Source organism: Lagopus muta, chromosome 2 (assembly GCF_023343835.1).
Source record: "Lagopus muta isolate bLagMut1 chromosome 2, bLagMut1 primary, whole genome shotgun sequence".
NCBI lineage: Eukaryota > Metazoa > Chordata > Aves > Galliformes > Phasianidae > Lagopus > Lagopus muta.
The window spans coordinates 46,932,143-46,951,634 of NC_064434.1; the positions used below are offsets into that span (position 1 = coordinate 46,932,143).

Genomic DNA, 19,492 nt, shown 5'->3' on the forward strand with positions numbered 1-19,492 from the left:
TGTAGGTACTTTCCATATCTAATTGTAAGTAAATTGTAAAAGTCAGCATTACAATTCTCTAGATAATCACTTGCATTTCTAAATGGAGTCTGAGATGGATTTGTTTCCCAGATTGTCTCCAACTGGCCACAAGCATCGAGCACATCTCTTATTGCAAGAGATGTTTCACATTCTATAGGAAAATGTACTGCATAGCGTTTAAAAAAACAGCCCTAAAAGATTATCATTAGCATAAATTATCTGCAGTGAAACCATCACAAAGCACTTAAGGCTGCCCATAAGTGAACACCATTTTATTTATCCAGTTCTGAGTATAAGGATGAATTATTTTAGCCTACATTATTAATACTAAAATCATGAAGGAACACTGCAGAGCAGAAAGTGAAATATGCAATACATGCATACAGGTACATCTGTAACTTCTCACAGATAATAAGATGTATTAGAGAGCATATGTTATGTTTTGAAAGGTTGCACACACTACAGAAAATGAAGCTCAATGCTGTGTCCGAATAAACTTGAAATTAAATTATTCCAGAGAATTGAGTCAATGGTGGATTGAAAACATGTCTTCAGAATCTGGAGAAAACTACCTCACGATTTTTAACTGCTGTCTAATTTTTCATCCCCATGTAAAGTATAGAGACTGGCACATACCTGGCAGCTGTTTTTTTAAGACTTAGCATAGACTTATCAGAATATATCCAAGGTAATTTGAATAATGAGGAAGTCAGTATGACCCTCTACCTCCCTTTTGCATTTGTCAGGAGAGGATTTTTGCCTTCCGCCCCAAGAACTTGGTGTGAGGCACATTGCTTCAGTGCCATAACAGTTCCCTCCCTTCCCATTTAACTGAAAATAAATACACACAAACTCCTGAAGTTCAAATGCATGCATAAACATGGGTGCCAGGTCTCTGCCTCATACAGTAGATTGGCTGTTACGGCAAAGCTGAAACCTCTGGAGCTAAGTGTGTGATTTCCTCAATAGTCCAGTGTCTTTCTCCCAGACAGAAATATTCCAGAGTGCAGAGCAGTATAAAGTTCACTGGTGCATTCAGCATCTTAAAAAGTTATTTGAACCAAAATAAGAACACATTTCCCACCAAAGACAGGTCCAAATCTGTGCAATATTGGGCTGGGCTTTTTTTTTTTTTTTTGCTCTTTGTCTTCAACCAGATAAATGTTGTGTTAAATATTTTGCACATAAATTTGATTTCAAACTTTGAGACGGTAGGTGATGTGGTATGCTATGATTCTATGATTCTATGATTTGGAGCTACATAAAAACAATCAATGCATTTGAGCAGGTCTCACTCATCACAAGTGAGTGCTCTTTCTCAAATGCCAGTGTGGCTGCTGCTTCGACCATGTTTCAGAAGAAAGCAATGCCATTGCTGCCATTTTTCTGTGGTGCCCTATCTGAGAATTTTGAGTATGAGTTGACAGAAATTGCTTCGTTAGCCTACACAGCCCAAGAACAGTTTTCACGTCTTCAGAAGAAGCACCTAATTTTGTTGAGATTCCTGGCAGTGAATTTTAGCTGACAGAGAATCCCGCAAAATGACAAGCTAGAACATGACAAAGCTTTGCCCATGTATTGCTACTTGCCTCAGACATCAGCTTCAAGCATCTCTTTGCCTCAAAAGTGAGCTGGGTGTCACCTGAAGTTGTGGTATCTTGGACTGCACTGAGTCCTAACTCCTCCTGAGAATCAGATAAAGAGACAAGATGTCTACTCAAGACACCAGGTTCCTCTGCAAAGATGACTACTCAAAGGTTTGATGTGCCACTCAAACTCAATTGGATCCAACAATGTAATTTGTTCCACAACAGGGTGACCCAGCAGGGCTTTTTCCAGCACAACATGAAAGAAAACATTAAAAAAAAAAAAAAAAAAGTGGCTTTACAAAGTTGTTTAATTGATTATATAAATTGCATCACTCAACAGCCTTAGGCTGACTATGAATATTTCAGTATTGTTCACTTCTTCAGTTTCACATCTAATGTTCTTCTGGAGTAAACAAATGTTGTGTGGGAAACCCTGCTTTCCTGTAAATAAAATGTGTTCCAAAAGAGAGTTTAAAGAGAGTTTAGTAGCAATTACTGGAAATTTGAAAATGAACTGATGTAAAATTAAAGAATGTTATAAAACACAACTTCAATATAATTCTGTGAGAACCACACAACTTTTTTCTACTGGACCTGAAGGGTATAAATTTTGACAAAATAAAATATCACTAATTTGAAAGAAAAAAAAAGTACAGAAAATATTGTGTTTCTGAAAAGAATTCAGAAAGTACTAGAATTTGTTATGGTACTACACTGCACAAAATGCCAAGAACTTATCAACAGAGTCCAGAAAAGCAGAGGCAAAGTGCTGCTAAATGTTTAATCATATATCTCTATTACTTTAAGTTTTGTGTAATGGCGTCGCACAGTTTTGTGAGCCAAATGACAGCAAGGGCCTCATTCATATATTAGATAATCAGATGTCCACCCCAAAAATGCACTAAAGGAATAGGGGTCTTGCCTTGAAAACAGGAAATCCATCACTGTGGCAACAAGAGTGTTTCTGTTATTTATGCAGATATAATGGGTGCTAAAACTACATTTTATACTGGAAGTTATTATTAGCAACTCCTCCTTATGGGGATTGAGGAGGCTGTCAGACTCTATCATGCTGCCAAGCACAAGCAAGCTGCATATGATCATCTGTACAACTTTCCTCATAGCCTGTATGGATCTTCTTCCTGTTCTTGGTCAAAATCTTTGTGTTACAGGCAGTTAGACTTCTCAAAACCTAAATCCCCACAAGTACTTGCATATTCAGTACCAAATTGGACTGGAGTGTACAATGGACAGAACTGCCAGACAGCAAGACCCTAGACAAAGTGCAACCTGAAGAAAATCATCACCAGTGACATGTTTTAAATGAATCTGCATTTAAGGCTTGATTTGTAAGAGGTGCTAAGAGCCCAGATCATTCATTTCACTATTTAGAAACCAGCTGTGAAAATGTCTAATTTCTATCTATCTCAGTCCACAGCATGGGATTGATGATACATACATAAATCTGAAAGATGGAAATTGTGAACATACTATATAAATGCTAGCTATTACCACAAGTTCATCTGAAGATGACTTGACAGAGAATAGCAGATTATAGATTGCCAAATAAAATCTTTCTGAAGGAGATAGCATAAAGGATTGTTCAGTACTTCCAGTAAATGAGACATGGTAGCTTCTTGCCCCTACAAGTGACACGCTAAAATCCTCATGGTCCAGCAGCTAACCACATCTTGTATACTAGGAAAGAAAATTGAAACACAAGCAGAATTACCATTAAATGTGAACAGAATTGGGATTCTCAACTTTGTGCAGCTTATTGAATATTTTCCATTTTTATTTTAATGTTGAAGCATTTTAAAATATCTCTGCTGCTTCTTCTTTTATCATCAGTCCACTTAGCAAGGCAAAGTTTGTTCGTTTTCTTTTTTTTTAATGCAGAATAGTTGAAAACAATCCATTTTACCCTTTTTTCAGTATTTCTTTTTTCTAACCTCATGCCATGCTTCTGCTAATTACCACTGATTGGAAAACAGCTGACCAATTTACCCTGGTAGGGTAGACATTAATTTGCTGCTGATGGAGAACAGGCAGTGAGAACTGATTGGTAGCTTCAGCCAATTAGCAATCAGCTGGCAGAGCTCACAATTCCCTAAATGATGAATGTCCTTAAACTGCTGAGAGAAATTTATTGGATCAGCTAAAACACATGACTGAATATCTTCAAGTAGATAAAAGCTAGTAAACAAGGCTATATCTCTTATTGAGCAATCAGCAGCTAATTAGAGAAGAAAGACTAGCAGGCTTCCTGTTGTTGTGTTAGAATTTTTTTAGTTGTTGTTTTGTATTTTAAACTATTGGGATTGGCTTGTTTCTGTTCTAGTCTACCATTAATATCAGTTATCTATATCTAAAAGCTAGTAGTGACTTAATGCAAGAGAGTCTATCTGGTAAACAGTGAAACCTAAAATGACTTTCCTTCCAAAGTGGCTAACCTTTCTGAAAGGCAAAGAGGTTGTTATTGCTAATGCTATAATTGCAATACTGACAATTGGTGGGCAGCAACTCTTCTCTTTCTTTACGTTCAGTTGTCCTTGTCATGTGGGGCAGAACCTCATCTATGGGTTGGCCTTCCTGGGTGTTCCTGCATTGATTCTTTTGGTTATTGGCTATGCTCTGAACAACCAGACCTGGAGGCTGGTTACAGGCAAGAGGTCTCCTCTTCTAACAGAGAGCACGTGGAATCAGTTACTACAGTGCAAACTGACCTGCTTTGTACTGTGCAGCATCACTGGGAGAGCACTGGTTGCTCCAGTGACATGGCTAGCAGTCACTCTGATAAACGGCTCCTACTATGTGTGTGCTGTGAGTGAATATGTCTCTGTGTACTACTATGGAGATATTCCTAACGTGACTATTAGTGAACGCCAGAGGATTTTGGCTGCGTTTCCGTGCAGTCAGCTAGTTCCACCAGAGCTGAGCAGGGCAAGAGATGAAGTGATCCTCCTGCTCCGGTACCAGTCACAGGTGAGTAATCCACTTTATTTCTGCTGTGAAAGCTGTTGTCTGCAGATTTAGCAATGACACCGCAGCTTATTGAGAAGGCAAAGGGTGAGGACAGAACAGGATCAATGTCTTTCTGCCTTGAGTGGAGCCTGACTTGTTCCCATAGGTGGAATTGAAAATCCAGTACATAAATGTCACTTCTGACCCTTGCTACTGGAAGATGCATGCTTGTGTCTTGAGAAGCATCATCAAGTAAGACAAACGGAAGTTCAAGAGCCACTGAAGGGCAGGAAGCTTCTTGAACTCAAGCACAGGAAATGTGTCTAAGGGGTGCAGACTGTGAGAGCTCCATATAAACCAAAGTCCTGTTGTTGCTGGTTGTTTGTTTGTTTGTTTTTGTTTGTTTGTCTTGGGGATCAGACTTGAGTCTAGAAGTTAATATTCCAACTAGATAATATTCCAGCTAGAACTAGGGAGAATGTTAACATTATTACTTCAAGGAAAACTGATTGTTAATATGGTAAATAAGATAACTTGGGCTAGGAATTATAGGGTTTCTATGCTGCAGATTCACAATAGTAGCTGTAGGGCAAACATCCTTAAGTTATTCATCAGGTCTTCCTTAAACTTGATGGAAGAAATGAATTTCAGCTGTCTGCAGTAGTCAGGGACTGGGTGCGATGGCAATAGATACAAGCCATGCTTATCCTCTGCTAGCCTCCTTATTCGAGAAAAGCAAGTAAAGATTGTCTTAGATTTCTATTTTTTATGCCCAGAAAATACCACTATGAGTTTTTTCAGCTCTGATCTTGTTTGTTTGCTTTTGGAAGGTGGCTGGCTGGCTTCTGATTGCTGTGGTAGTCATCACTGTCTTCCTGTCTTACTGCCTGGCAAGCTGCTTCTCCCCGCTCAGCTTCCTGCACTTCAGGTACTGGACCAGCTATGTCCGTAATGAGCAGGAGCTCTTTGATGAAGCAACAGACCAGCACTCCAAGCTTTATGCCATGAAGCATGTAAAGAAGTTCTTTGGATTTGTCCCAGGAAATGAAAATATAAATGAAATCCGTATCCCATCACTCAGGGAGTGGCAAGCTATCTCTGGACTGGCCTTCCTAAAATTAGTGGATGAGGAGCATTACGACTACAGTCTCCTCCATGACTGGGCACTCAAGGACTCAGCAGACAGAAAATATCTGAAGCTTGATGAAGACCCCTGACCATAACTTACCTGTTCTGATCCCCTGCCGACACCTTGTGGAAAAAATCAGGAGTGTCTAGCTCTGCTTTAGACCTGAACTGTGGTGGAGCTTTCTGATACCTTATTACGTAAAGGGCATGAATAAATACTTTGTTAATGTAGTCCTTCAGATACTTATACACTGCTCCTGATGGTGTATGACTCCTGTGGGATGCAGAGGTCAGAGGCCCCATCTGACTGGGATGGGCTGTTTCAAGCTGCAGCTTCACTTTCTGACAATTCTGCAAAAGGGATGAGTTTCACTGGGTAAGAAAGCTATGCTTAAGTGCTTTCTCTCCCCTCTTGTTAAAAAAAAATAGTAGTAGATTTAATAGTAGATTGAGTGATTAGATCCTATGAGCCTTATCCACTCTGCATTAAGTAGAAGCAGATATCTAGCTTTGTCTTAACGACCTCCAGTAGAAATACTTTATTTTTCCTCTTCCACTTTCTTCTATGTGGATAAAACACCTCCTCAACCAAGGCTGAGTCCAGATAAAGTGGTTTGGAAACTTTCAGGGCACTTGATATTTTTAACAGAATTGAGATGCCACAAGAAAAGGAGGGGTGAATCATATAGCAGTTATGGGGAGGAGGGGGTAAGGAAGGAGGGGGGGGGGGGGAACAAAACAAAACAAAACAAAAAGGCAAAAAGGACACTTCACGTGGAAACTTGAATTTGAGCGCTTCTTGAGTGGTAGCAAGGTCAGTTTCCTATTCCTAGTGTATGTACTTCGAAATGTGTCAGACTTTACAAGTAAGCTGGCCTACTATGTGGGGAAATATCCTTCTGAAGTTAAATTTGCTTTGCCTTTGAAAATGTTAAAATTCAGTCATACTATTGTGCCCACAGTCATTGCTGTCATCATTGCTTCCTGAATTGCCTTGCAGCCTGTGGACTGTGTGCTACCTAACTATAGGCTAGGATATAGGATGCTACCTACGGGGGTTTTGTTTTGTTTTGGTTTTGTCGTTTTATTAAAACCAACAACAAAAGAACAGTCTTAAAATAGGAAAAACACATGTAGCACTTTCCCTTACAAAATACAGGAGTTGAAAGCATGCTAAAAAGCAGGTCTTGTTCAAGTGTTTCCTCTTCCTTTGAGAAACTTCTATACATGGACTTGAAAAAGCTGAATATGCTGAGTAACTGGAATAATGCAGTTTTCATCACTGAAAATTTTACAAATCTCAAGTCTCACTTGAATCCTAAAGTTTCTATTAATAGAACTGCATGGTATGTATGATTGGCTTAGGAAGCAAAGCATCTGTTACGGAATACAATCTCTGATTTCACTTTAGATTCATTGGTGTTTGGTTTTGGATTGTGATTTTTGTTGTTTTTTGTTGGGTTTTTTTTTTTGATGGTGGAACACTATGCGCAATCAGATACACAAAGCAGCTGTATGTTTTCAGAAAGTTTCTCCTGCCTCTCTTATTGGAGTAACAAAAACTAGCTGCTACCTGTTGTGATTTTTTTTTTTCTATTCTGTACCTTGTTTCACAGTGCCACTATGAAATGCAGAATTTGTAAAACGACAAATTGAGCTATCTCATAATTGTAGTGAAAATAATTTTAAAATGAATCTTCATGTTCTCTAGCTTTGTCCCAATTGCTGTTTTTTCTTCTGTTTTTTAGAGTTGTTTTTTTTTTAATCTGAATAACAAACTTTATCTGTCATTGTGAATTCAGCCTGCTAAAATGCAAAATATTGCCTTGTTGGGATATGTTAATCCATAGCATTAAATACAGCTGTAGTATTATGGATTATGGTGCATTTCCCTTCATTTCTCTGCTCCTGAAATATGTCATGAATCAGTAATGAAATAAGGCACCGCCTCCTAAAGAGTTTGAAGCTAGAGAAAAATCCCCAAGGCACTGAACTGCCCATGTCTGCTAATACTGGTGTCATCTTACCCAAAATCAGTTTAGGATTGCAGTTTGCTCACTCAGACTGAAAATGATTATTTCTACAACAAAAGCTTCCTGTAACCTCAGTGTTGTACAAATATCTGAGGGAGAACTGTCAGTGGTGGATGCACCTTTAAACAATGCTATGTAACAAGTGCCAATTGGTGTCTTGTGCTGATTAACCTTTAAACCCACCCTTGTAGGAAGCCCACACGGGGTGATAGTGTACCAGCTTTGATTTCTCCAGTTCTGTGCTCACACAACTCTGCCATCTGTGTGGTGTAACTGGGAAAACCCCTGAGATGTCTGTTGGTGCTTTCTAACTCCAACCTGCGCTACCACCACACCAGAGGAACTTCCAATTTCACTCTGGGATGTCAGTCAGCTGCCCCCAGAGCCCCACCTTGTACTTCCTAAAGCAACTTGTGAATACCCTTCAGCCTGCTGACCCCTATAGGTTTCCAGCTGAAGAATGACATCGACCTAACAGGAGCAATGTCTTTTTAAAGTAGCTCTGCATATGCTGAACTCTCCGGGTAGAGTCCACAGATGTCCACGCAGCAAAGGCTGAACCGCAGCTCCTCAACTGCTGCTGCTTCAGAGCGCAGCGCAAGGAGTGCGGATTTCAGCTAAACAAGAGACGACTACAACAACCCCCGTCCTGCGCACCGCCCCCAGCCCAAAGCCATCTACTGCCGAGCGAGTCGCGCGGCCGGCATCAGGCGCTGCCAGCCGATGCCGGCGGGCGGCGCGCATGCGGTGTGCGCGGCCCATGGCCGTTGGCGGCGATGACGGACTATAGCGAGGAGCAGCGCAACGAGCTGGAGGCCCTGGAGTCCATCTACCCGGACTCGTTCACGGGTGAGCCGCGGCGAGGCGATGGAGGCCCGGCCGGCTACGGGGCGCTGCCTGCCGCCCCTTTTCTTATGGCTTTCTCAGGGTGAAGGTTGAGTGGAGCGTGGAGTGTTCGGGGTCCTTAAGCGTGCCGTGCCGGCTGTGGGTGTGGTGCCGGGGTGCCTCAGTTCCAGGATTAGGGCAGTCTGTGTGCAGGATGCGCTCTCGGTGTCCAGCACCCGGCGGGCTGCAATCGAAGGCTTCGTGCGCGAGATTTCTGCACGTTCTCTCCTTCCTACCTGCGCAGTATCTGCTCGCCTCATCTTATCCGCGCTAACTTCGCTCTGCCATTTACCCGCTGCGTTTGTTTATTGCTTTAGTCTGGAAACGCTTCTGGTTCTTCATTTTTACTTTAAAGCAACGCGGACCGGTGTCCTGTAGCTGAGGATGCTGAGTCAGTGACTAATACGCTTTCGTGTAGTCGAGTGTTTATTCTGATTTGTTGTTTGCCCGAGTAATAACGCACTCATACCCATAAAGAAGAGGGAGCACAAAAGGCTGTAGTGGTGGTACGTTAGCAGTTGGGCAAAATTCAGTTAACAGTGTTAGATCACATATACTGGATTGGTTATAGCTTACAGCAGTGGTACAGAACAATCCTTAATCAGGGATTTTACCTGTAGCTCATGCTTGAGCAGGGAGGTAAAACCATCCAGTCCATGACAGCAGAACATGGATTTACCATTTTTTTTTGGTCTGTTAGGAGCCACTGTCTGTCTTTTAGCTGCCTCCTTCACAGGTGGGCAATAAACAAAGCCTTACTTTGCTTTTGCGGGTGAGTATGGTTGCTCATGGATTTAATTTTTTGTATTGACTATTTAAAATTCACCCCCCTTTTCTAGGTTATTTCCAGAACTATTGAAGGAAAGCATAATCCATCTCTTTTTCTTTTTTTTTTTAAGAATCATTTTCCACTTCCGCCCTAAATACAGTGATAGGAATAAATATACTGTAAAGATGTCTAGGGTCAGAAATGGACTGGGCACCCATTGTACCTATCTAGCACAATAACGTGAACTGGCTTTGGGACCTTTCTGCTTATATTTGCTTTACTAGTTCACGTCACTTAGTGGTAGGTATGTCTGCACTCTTGCTAACTTCTCGCTATTGCTGTCATTCAGCAAGAACTTCAAACATCACATCACATGGAAAACAGTAGTTAACTGGAAAGCACCTTTTAATGAATTTTAAAGGCTTAAACACTGTATCAAGAGGCCTGTATACCTTACTAGTCCTAGAGAAATTCAGTTTTAATTATGTAAAGTAGTTGTCTGATTTAACGTATATCTTTTTTTCTCTTTTTTTAACAGTGTTGTCAGAAAAGCCAACAACTTTCACAATTACTGTGACATCAGAAGCAGGTGAAAATGATGAAAGTAAGTTCATTATGTCTTAAATAGACTAATCTCCCTTCCTGTATATTAACTTTCAAGTTTATATATATATATTTGTTATTCTGTGTTCATGAGTTAGAGGAAAGAAACTGCTGCCACCTCCTTCTGTTTCAAAGGAGTAAGCCCTGTGTGGAGCAAGTGTGTGTTAAAGGAAGAATTGGGCTGCCAGAACTGCGAGTCATGAACTGAAGGGGAAGGTTCCTGCCTGGTATTCTGTCAAGATGCATGAAAGGAAGGAATGTAGTTCTTTCTGGCCTTATTTCCTTGCAGGGCTAGCTCTCAGTAACATCAGATTGAGTGTGTGTTCCTTAGGCAGTTTTCCTCTTTGCTTATTAATGTCTAATGTGCATTTATGTTTTTGTCATGTGCTGTGTGTGGAGCTGTTAACTACCACACTGGTTGTTGCTCCAACCAGGTATGCAGAATTTAAAGCAGTAATATGCTGAGATTCTCTCTAGGTTTGGTTGTTAGGACTCTTGCTTCATCTTCTCCAGCATTAAGTGGGATGTCAGGGAAAAGAGGTCACCACTCTGGTATCCACTGTACCACAGAAAAATTTCCAGTCTTTCTAAAGTCTTCTCAGACATAAATAGTCTGGAATAGCTTATGTAAGGGTTAACTTCAGTCTTAGTGGTAATATATTGCATTATATTTAGATTTGTTTTGTAAGATGTAATGTGTGTGTAAGATGACTGTTCCTTTAAGACAAGTTCTTTTCCTATCTTAAGATATTTAAGCTGTTGATGCAATAGAAAAATGTGCAGTTATAATTCTGTAAGATAATCACTGTAATGTGTATTTTTTTTTTGTTTTGTAGATGTCCAAACAACCCTTAAGTTTACCTACAGAGAAAAATACCCTGATGAAACTCCCCTTTATGAAATTGTCTCTCAGGAGAATCTTGAAGATGATGATGTCACAGGCATAATAAACCTGTTGGAACAGCAGGTAAGTAAAATGGAATATCTCAATTTATCTTGATATCACTTGATTTAGTCAGAATTTATTCCTCAATTCGGTTGTTTTCCGAGAGATGACCTACTGATTTGAAATACTTTCCATACTATAAGGGCTGACTTTGAGATTTGAATTTGGTAAATGGCATTAGTGGTATAAATGGTGTTAAAGTAAAATACAGAGCTAATTCAGTGTGCACATGTAGAATAAGGAAGTGGAAGGGTTCTACAGCTTCCCCTCTTAGCATTTCTACCTCAAGATGAATTCATTTAACTGTGTATAAATAGTATTTGTGAAGCTAATTCAGTTCAGTTTTATTTGGAAAGAAACAAAAAAAAAAAGGCTACATTTCAATAACATAACTATTTTGGATCAAGAAAAAATACTCTTTGACCCTTGGTGTCAGTGACAGTGCATTGTGAAGGTATGAAGAGGAAACATTCTTGTTGACTTAAATATTTCTTGACCAATCTTATCTGCCTTAAATGGCTGTAGAGTGTTCTTCAGTCATTCTCTTTTTAGTTTACATTTTACACCTTTATTCCAGCAGCTGGTGATTTTTGATTTTGTCCCACCTGGAAGGAACGTATGTAAGGGAGTAAGGGATTAAGGAATTACGTAGAAGGCAGTTTCTGAGTGTCTCTTGGTTTCTTAAAATCTAAATTTTATAAACTTGTAGTTTTTACAAACTACTGTAGATTTTTTTTTTATCCATGAAGAAATTCCCCTGATGTCTAGAATATGTTGATGACATATTATTATTATCATCATCAATGTTTAGCTGCTTACCCATTCATTTGAGAGTGACTTTAACTTGTTTATCTGGCCAATTGACTTGGATTTTACAGTGAACTTTGAAATGAATGTAGAGTGCTTCAGCTGTGTTATCTGCGTGTATGTACACAATTCTGCTTTCTGAAAAGATATATGTATTGAGCTTCTGAAGATATAGGGTTCTTCTGCTTGAGTTTGCCTTGTTTGTGTTGTAGGCAGAAGAAAATTTGGGAATGGTAATGATCTTCACTCTAGTGTCTGCAGTACAGGAGAAATTAAATGAAATAGTGGATCAAATAAAAACACGAAGAGAGGAGGAAAAGAAACAGAAAGAAAGAGAAGCCGAAGAAGAGGAAAAAGTATGTAAAATATTTTTTCTAACTAAAGATTTAACTTCTCTTGATGCATGGGCTTGATGCAAGAGCAACTCTGAGCTGTAGTAGGAGAGTAACATCTAGCCTGAAATTGATGTAGTTAATTCTTAAAGGCCACCAGGTAGTTCATTGCACTTCAAAGATCTTTATTTATTTTTCCCCTCACTTTCTAAAGCAATCTTTTCACATATGTGTTGCGTGTTCACACTCCCCTCCAGCATTACTTCCTAAGACTGGGACAGGGATATTTTTCCCAAGTGAAAACAAAGTCTCTGCAGCCAGTTTCTTATTTGAAGCGGGAAGTAAAAAAGGATAGAGTATGTAGTGCTGTGCACAGACTGCTCTTGTTCTGAAGAAGTGTGACTCTTTGGTGGAGCAGAAGCAGTAAGGACTAGTCTTCAGGATGTGGTTTGTCCTCCCTGCACAGGTACTTTTCATCAATCAGCATGGAATAATTTTTCTATCCATGGGACATGCTGCATTAACTACTGATTGTGTGCTCTCTTGAGTAGCTAGAGGGTGATGAAACATGAAATATTTGGTATTTCTGAAATAGTAGGAAAAAAAAATCCCTGCCAACCCTTTTTGTCTGTCAGTAACAGAGAACAGTTAATGTATTTTTTTTTATAGAAAGTTTCAGTCTAGATTGCATGTAGGAGTTGATAAGTGCTGCTACTTAAGCATAACCTTTATTATTGATATGTTACAAGCTTTTGCACAGTAGGTTCAAATGTATTACTTGGTGTTTTTCTATAATTTCCACCTCTCTGCAGCTCTCTGAAGGGAGAGACCCATGGGGAGAATAGAAACAAGCAAGAATGTGTTCTTTGTATGTGCTTGGGGTTAGAGTTAATTTCTGAGAATGCCTCACAGCAAGCAAATGCTTCTGAGATGCTGCAATGTAAGTAAGGAAGAGAACGCTCATCTTCACTCCTAGTTTTGCTAATTGATCATATTTGTTTTCTGTTGTTTGTTTTTTTTTTCAGCAACGCTTTCATGGCACTCCTGTTACAATCGAGAATTTCCTGAACTGGAAAGCAAAGTTTGATGCAGAACTCTTAGAAATAAAAAGAAAAAAGATGAAAGAAGAAGAACAAGCGGGCAAAAATAAATTAAGTGGTATGATTTAAAACTGTACCTGAAGCTTTTGCAGTGTTCTCAGACTATCATGATAAGCCTTAAAAATAATTCTTACTTTGAAAGATAATAATGGTGAACAGATTTTAATGCAATATTAAATTATTGTTGTTCATGTTTCTCCAAGTCTTCTTGAGCTCTTTGGTGGGCTAAATAGAAAGCTGAGTGAGTCAGGATTTCAAGTGAAGTCATAAAGGTTCCTAAGCTGTGTATTCAAGCTTTTGGTTTTATGCCAGGCAGTCTATTGCTTTGAGCTCCAGCTGATGAGCATTGCTCTAGCATAAGTAGCTGGGGATTATTAAACAACAGAAAGAATCTACACTGAGCAGTGTGTGGTGATTTCGCCTTATTTGTATTGGATCATGCCATGACTTAAAATTATTCGAAGGCATGTAGGAGTTTGGGATGTTGCAGATGAACTGAAGCAACACAGTGGCTGTCTAGGGGATGCAACAAGCTTATGATGCTTAGTGAGAATGATAGTTTTCCTATAGTATTTTGGAGAAAAGCTATTGTAATTATAGTTCTAGGATGTGTTGTCTGTAGATCCCAATCCAGCAGAATCCGAACTCTATCCACTGGAAAAAAAATGTAGAAGAAATTATTTTAAGAGAGCCTGTATGCAAAAATAAGTCTTAAATAGCATTCTCCAGACACTACAGCTTAACTTTGGTTCTCCTGTGATGATAAATCCACTTTTTAACCTGATTACATCAGAAAACAAAACTGATACGATTGTGTGGTATCGCTGAATGGCGAAGGGAGGCTATTCACAGTATGTATACAGTACCTTCTAATGGGATACAAGCACTACAGAGCAATAGCAGGGAACAAAGAACAAAAATTGGCTCATCCCTGTCAACAAACAGTGATGGCTCGAGGAGTGCAGTCTCTAACCAGAGAGATGCTGCTCACTTGGCTGCTTATGAGGATGAGGAGGGATGGATCCAGGCTCCGCCTTTTCATTAAGGTGTGTTGCTTGCAAGCAACATGAGCTCCGTGGGTTTGCCACATCTTCTTACCTGGTGCTCAACTACTGATTCAGGCTGTGACCTGACAGTTCCACTGTATTCGCTGTTACCTCCCTCTTCTGTTCTGAAGGCTTTTGAAACCTTTGGCTGGTTTTGATCAAACTTGATAGAAGTCTTAATGGTAGTAAGTCCAGTGAAATCTGTACACAGTACTTGATTTCCTTATGATTGGAATGTGTTTGGGCATCTGAAAAGAGTAAGTAGAAATCAGACTTCTAGTTTTTTTGTTCTTGAAATTGTTAGCATGCTGTTTTTCTCCTTAATAGTCTAGTTTATACATATGTATGTAACTAGATGTATATACATATATGTAAGTTTACACCTTACAAAAGTAAAAAAGGCTTATTTTCAGATTTTATGGGGTACTCCAGTAGAAGAAAAAGATGTCTTTGAATGTTTTACCCAAAGTGTCAAACACTCTTTCTGATAGAAGATTAAAAAAAAACAATGCAAATGCTGATGGAAAGGCTTGTGCAGTGTCTTGAACTTTCCTTTCCCCACCTCCCAATTAGAAAGGCTTTACTTTGCATTATGTGGTATTTCCTTCACAGTAGGAGCTGGTGACTGGTTTGTACATCCAACTTCATTTTCATATGAAGGAGATAGCTTAATCTGTCCAGTTCCCAAAGATTTATTGTAGAATACAAGATCAGGACTGAATAAAGGCTGTGAGACTGATGGTGTAAATTTTCCCAGCCACATTTCAAACATATTATAATCTGTATAGCCTAAGATAGCATGCTAACTATTGTTGCCTTAGCTTGTTACATAGCCAAACAGCATTTTGAAATATATACTTTTTAACTTCTAGGGAAACAGCTGTTTGAAATGGATCACAACCTTGATACATCTGACATCCAGTTCTTGGAGGAAGGTAAATTTCTGTTTGTTTCTGCATCTGAAAGAAGTGGCTTAAAACATGTAAACGTTCTTAAGTCAGTATTTTAATTCTGACTAAAATCTTATGTCAGTATCACTTTTAATTGGAAAGCATTTCTGAAAAGTACAGTTTTGGAGATTGAACAAAAGCAATTTTATTCTCCCCAGAAAAAAAAGTTCCTTTCCATTTAAAGCTTTTGAAGTTCTGTTTTCTTCTCCCTGAAGATCAACATCAATAACAAACATCTTGTGCATCAAATTAAACATTACTTGCCTTTGTGCAACGCAGTTCCTTTTTATGGTTTTGTACAGGTTAGTTTATTTACTGAAAAAAATTCCCTGATCGTAGCTGAAAATTTTGTAAGCATATGCCAAAAGCTGTTAAACTGTTAGAGATAAATAAATCCACTCACAGTCACATATTATTTATTTTATTTCTATACCTCCTTTTTTGTACTAGCTCAAAAGACTGACTGTGAGTTAAGGCAATTTTTTACTGTAGCAACATTATCTCATAGTATTGCAGAAACCACACATGCAGAAGAATGATAAAGTTGTGAGCATCAGTGAATATAAACTTGAAATGGCAGTCATGAAGAAGTTGTTCCTTCTAATTAGAGGACATGCTTAATTTTGCCTTCCTCCGAAAGTGCTTAAAGTGAAGATGGGTTTTTCTTCCTCAAAAGAGTAGCCTCCATATTTGTATTTGGGCTCCAGTCCCAAGTTATGGGAACATAACTTTTAATGCTAACTTTTAATCCTGACGCTGTCCATTATTTAAAAACTCCTGCACAGATTAGTGTTGTAATTTTAAATTGAAGTTATTAATAAATAACACTAATTTTTGCAGCTGCTACAGTCTAATGATGTTGTGTAGATGGAAGCAGTTTAAAAAGGTCTCCTTCAAAGGCAATGAAAAACAGAATCTTGTTCAGTGACCAGAAGATGTCGCTATTGATACATGCAAATAAAGTAGTAGTGGTTCTGATGTTTTACTCCTAAGCTTCATCTATTTTAGAAGAAAGTGTGACAGCATAGAAGGCTTCAGCTTGCTTTTCAAATTTAAATCTAAATTTATTTATTTTTTTTTAACATATCAGTGCCTCTCTGAATTAGTTGTCTGCCTTTCAGTTTTCCTCATGGAGAAAATTTAAAGGATAATTGTATATGATCTGATGTTCCTTATTGCATGTGTGTGTGGTGTGTATATGTGTATATATATAAAATGTGTATATACACACTTTGTACTCTTTGTGTTCAGAGACTGTATTTTGTTGTTCAGGTACTTTTTTTCTCTTCTTGTAATACTTCTTTTCTTTTTTGTAGCTGGAAACAGTGTGGAGGTTGATGAATCTTTATTCCAAGAAATGGATGATTTAGAGTTGGAGGATGAAGAAGATGACCCTGACTACAACCCTGTTAATTTAGATAGTGATTAGACCTTTTTTTTGAACTGGCTCTGTCATCAGTATGGACTTATGTAAGGAGAGAGAGAGGCAGAAAAACCACAGCATCTGTGGTTGTAGTAATGTGTATTGATTTTCCTTTTTTCAAAGAAGAAAAAGTATTTTACATCTAGGAGTATGGTCTTCTGATGACTATCATCATAAATAAATTGACTTATATTTCACATTAAAAACCTGAGGCATACTTTCTGATTTTTTTTTTTTCCCTCCACTTCTTTAAGCATCCTCTGAAGAGAAGTGAGAGCAAGCAAGAAGGAAAAGATGGCATAGTGATTGTTAAACACACCTGCATGCGGAAGCTGAGTTCTGCTATCTTCTTTGTAGGATATGCATGGGGAAGTTTCTTGAGTAGAACAGTTTACGTGCTGTGCAGGATTTTTTCTTTGAAATTTTATAATGCAATAAATAATGGTCCCTTCTGATACCCCAAATTATTAACTGAACAACTATAGATAGGCAGCACTAGTCATTTTTAATAGGGCATATACTTTTTAATGTTGAATGAAAACCACTTACATGTTAGAGTGAAATTTTGTTTATCACAGCTTCAAAATGAAATGGTTGATTTCAAAATGGTTGATGTGTTTAGAAAGCTTTTTTTTTTTTTTTTTTTTAAAGTTCTTATGAATCAGTGAACTTCCATGACAGAAAAAATAATTTGCTTTTGGCAACAGTGAATGTGAGAACACTGTCAGAGCGCAGAATGCAGTAACAGTGTTTTATAGTGTGCTTACATTTACAGTTGCTGAGAGTTCTTTAGAAGGAGACTGTTGGCAGTCTGTGGAAGTCTTAACATATGGTAAAGTTAACATCTGTGAGTTGCTGGGTAGCATGTTTTCCCATCTGAAGAGTTCCTTGTGGAGCTACTAGCTTTATGTTAGGCTCTGCCTCCCTTCACACCTCCAAAAAGCCTGGAACACTGAAGTAATGTGTATAAAGTGTTCGGTATTGTGTCAGGTGGAAGGATGGTGTGGATGAAGGTTTCAAGAAGCAGCTCTCTGAACAAATAACTGCCAGGCACCTTGATGATTAGAAGCTGTGTGCTGGATTTTAAAACACTTATAGTAGATTGCCTTAACTGCTCCAGCTTCAACCTTTTAAAAGAGGATTGTACTAAAGTATCTATGCTTAGAAGATTAATGGATTTATGAACTTTAATATTAGGAAATTTCTTGCTCAAGATGAGAAATTTGATTCCAGAAATAATTTAATGATATGTAAGATCCTCTGCTCATGTCATTTGAGAACAGCTGTTCAGGATGATCTTGTATAGCATTTCAGTAGTCTTGTCTTTTTGTACTCAAGAGGAATAAATGTGAGTTCCCAGTAGATAGAAATAAATATTTGAGTACCCTATAAATGTTTTTATAAACGAACCATATGCCTTTGTTTCTACCATCTTCTATTTGCTATTTTTAATTTTGGTGCCTAAGAACTTGAGATAAGCATCTAAGTTTCAATTATAACATTGTGTGTTTCAAAGCAATAAGGAGGATCTGTGTACCAGCAGGTATTACCAAATGTATTTAAAAAGTTGTAAGCTAATATGATATTTAAAGTCTGACTTTTCCAAATATGCAGTTGGGTTGAAAGGTTTGTAATTACTGTGTCCAGTTTCCTGTGTATCTGCTAGCACACTTTAAAATGCTGTTCAACACAGAACTTAATTTTCTTCTGTGTCTCATCAGCCATATGAAAGCTTTGCAAGGTTGCTTTGAGTTGTCAATTGTTTGTCTAAAATGAGCATATTTTTCATAAAAGCAATGAGGAAGTTCTCTTCAATCTGGACTGAATCCAAGAATACTGTATAGTCTGTGCAAAATGTGATAATCTGAGAAAGCTTTCTAAGTGGGATACTGATGATTCAAGAATCACATAAATGTGAAAAAGAGTTTCATAATAATTTCTAGATTAACGGGGTTTTCTGTTTTGTTTTGTTTTTACACTAACGGTTATTGGTTTTTATGCAAAGATTGTGTGGCTTCAAGAAGTTATAACTGTGAAGTTGAAGTTATGTTTTCATTGCTACTTTTTTTTTCAAAACAGAGGAAATAAGGGTTGAAGTGACAAAAAAAAAATTCATCAAGTCCATTTCTCCAAGTCTTTGAAACAAGTTTCAGTGACTCAGTCTAAAGTTCTGATTTGCTTATTAGCAATTAGCATTTGTGAAATAAAAGGTAATTTTACTGAGTGGACTTGGATGCATGTGTACGACTTAGTTTCCAGAGATGGAGATAGATCTTTTTATTTTATTTTATTTTTTGATGAAGAAGTTCAGATTAAGTATTTAAAACTTTGGATTAGACTGAAGTCGAATCTGTATTAGTCTAATGAAATTCTGTCAGTTAACTTTGAATGGATTTTAGTAATTCCAAGTCGTCGTACTGAGAACAGCACTGATAGCCTTGCTTGTAATTAGTCACTTTGAAAGTAGTGTCTCCTATTTCTTTTTGTAGAAACTACAACAGATAGGAAGAGCACAGTAACGGCTGTTTTGTAGCTGAAATTTTGCTCTAACAAATACTTTTTTGACATAGTTGAAACACGACAGTGATGAGCAAGAGCCTGCCTGCCACGCTTATAAAAATCTACACCAGTGAGGGTGACCCACTGTCTCCACTGCTAAAATGCACCACCCAGTGCCTGACTTCAGTCTTTCTACTCGGATGTAGAATTGTAAAATCATAGAATCACAAGGTTGGAAAGGACCTACAAGATCATCTTAGTCCAATTGTCCTCCCATTACCATTGCTACCACAAGCCACTAAATCATGTCTCATAGCTCCTCATCCAGATGTCTCTTGAACACTGCCAGGGACAGCAACTTAACCACCTCCCTGGGCAGCCATTCCAGTACCTGACC

The 19,492-nt window shown here is 38.4% G+C and overlaps 2 protein-coding genes across 2 annotated transcripts; both read left to right on the top strand.

Annotated features, from left to right (window-relative positions):
* Positions 1-3,707: 3,707 nt before the first annotated feature.
* CALHM4 (calcium homeostasis modulator family member 4) lies at positions 3,708-8,157 on the top strand. Its single transcript, XM_048936622.1, has 2 exons — positions 3,708-4,595; positions 5,405-8,157. The coding sequence occupies exons 1-2, from the start codon at positions 4,038-4,040 to the stop codon at positions 5,789-5,791; spliced, it is 945 nt and encodes a 314-aa protein (XP_048792579.1). The 5' UTR covers positions 3,708-4,037; the 3' UTR covers positions 5,792-8,157.
* A 293-nt stretch (positions 8,158-8,450) lies between these two features.
* On the top strand, positions 8,451-18,822 carry RWDD1 (RWD domain containing 1). Its single transcript, XM_048936623.1, has 7 exons — positions 8,451-8,584; positions 9,928-9,993; positions 10,829-10,959; positions 11,958-12,101; positions 13,103-13,235; positions 15,096-15,158; positions 16,490-18,822. Exons 1-7 carry the CDS (start codon positions 8,512-8,514, stop codon positions 16,600-16,602), a joined length of 723 nt encoding a protein of 240 aa, XP_048792580.1. The 5' UTR covers positions 8,451-8,511; the 3' UTR covers positions 16,603-18,822.
* Positions 18,823-19,492: the final 670 nt, after the last annotated feature.

Excerpts from the sequence above, each read along its gene's own strand:
- RWDD1 (XM_048936623.1), top strand. The coding sequence starts at position 8,512 with ATGACGGACTATAGCGAGGAGCAGCGCAACGAGCTGGAGGCCCTGGAG. Across the intron at positions 8,585-9,927 it reads CTACCCGGACTCGTTCACGG|TGTTGTCAGAAAAGCCAACA; the intron begins GTGAGCCGCGGC and ends TTTTTTTAACAG. Across the intron at positions 10,960-11,957 it reads TAAACCTGTTGGAACAGCAG|GCAGAAGAAAATTTGGGAAT; the intron begins GTAAGTAAAATG and ends TTTGTGTTGTAG.
- CALHM4 (XM_048936622.1), top strand. The coding sequence starts at position 4,038 with ATGACTTTCCTTCCAAAGTGGCTAACCTTTCTGAAAGGCAAAGAGGTT. Across the intron at positions 4,596-5,404 it reads TGCTCCGGTACCAGTCACAG|GTGGCTGGCTGGCTTCTGAT; the intron begins GTGAGTAATCCA and ends TGCTTTTGGAAG.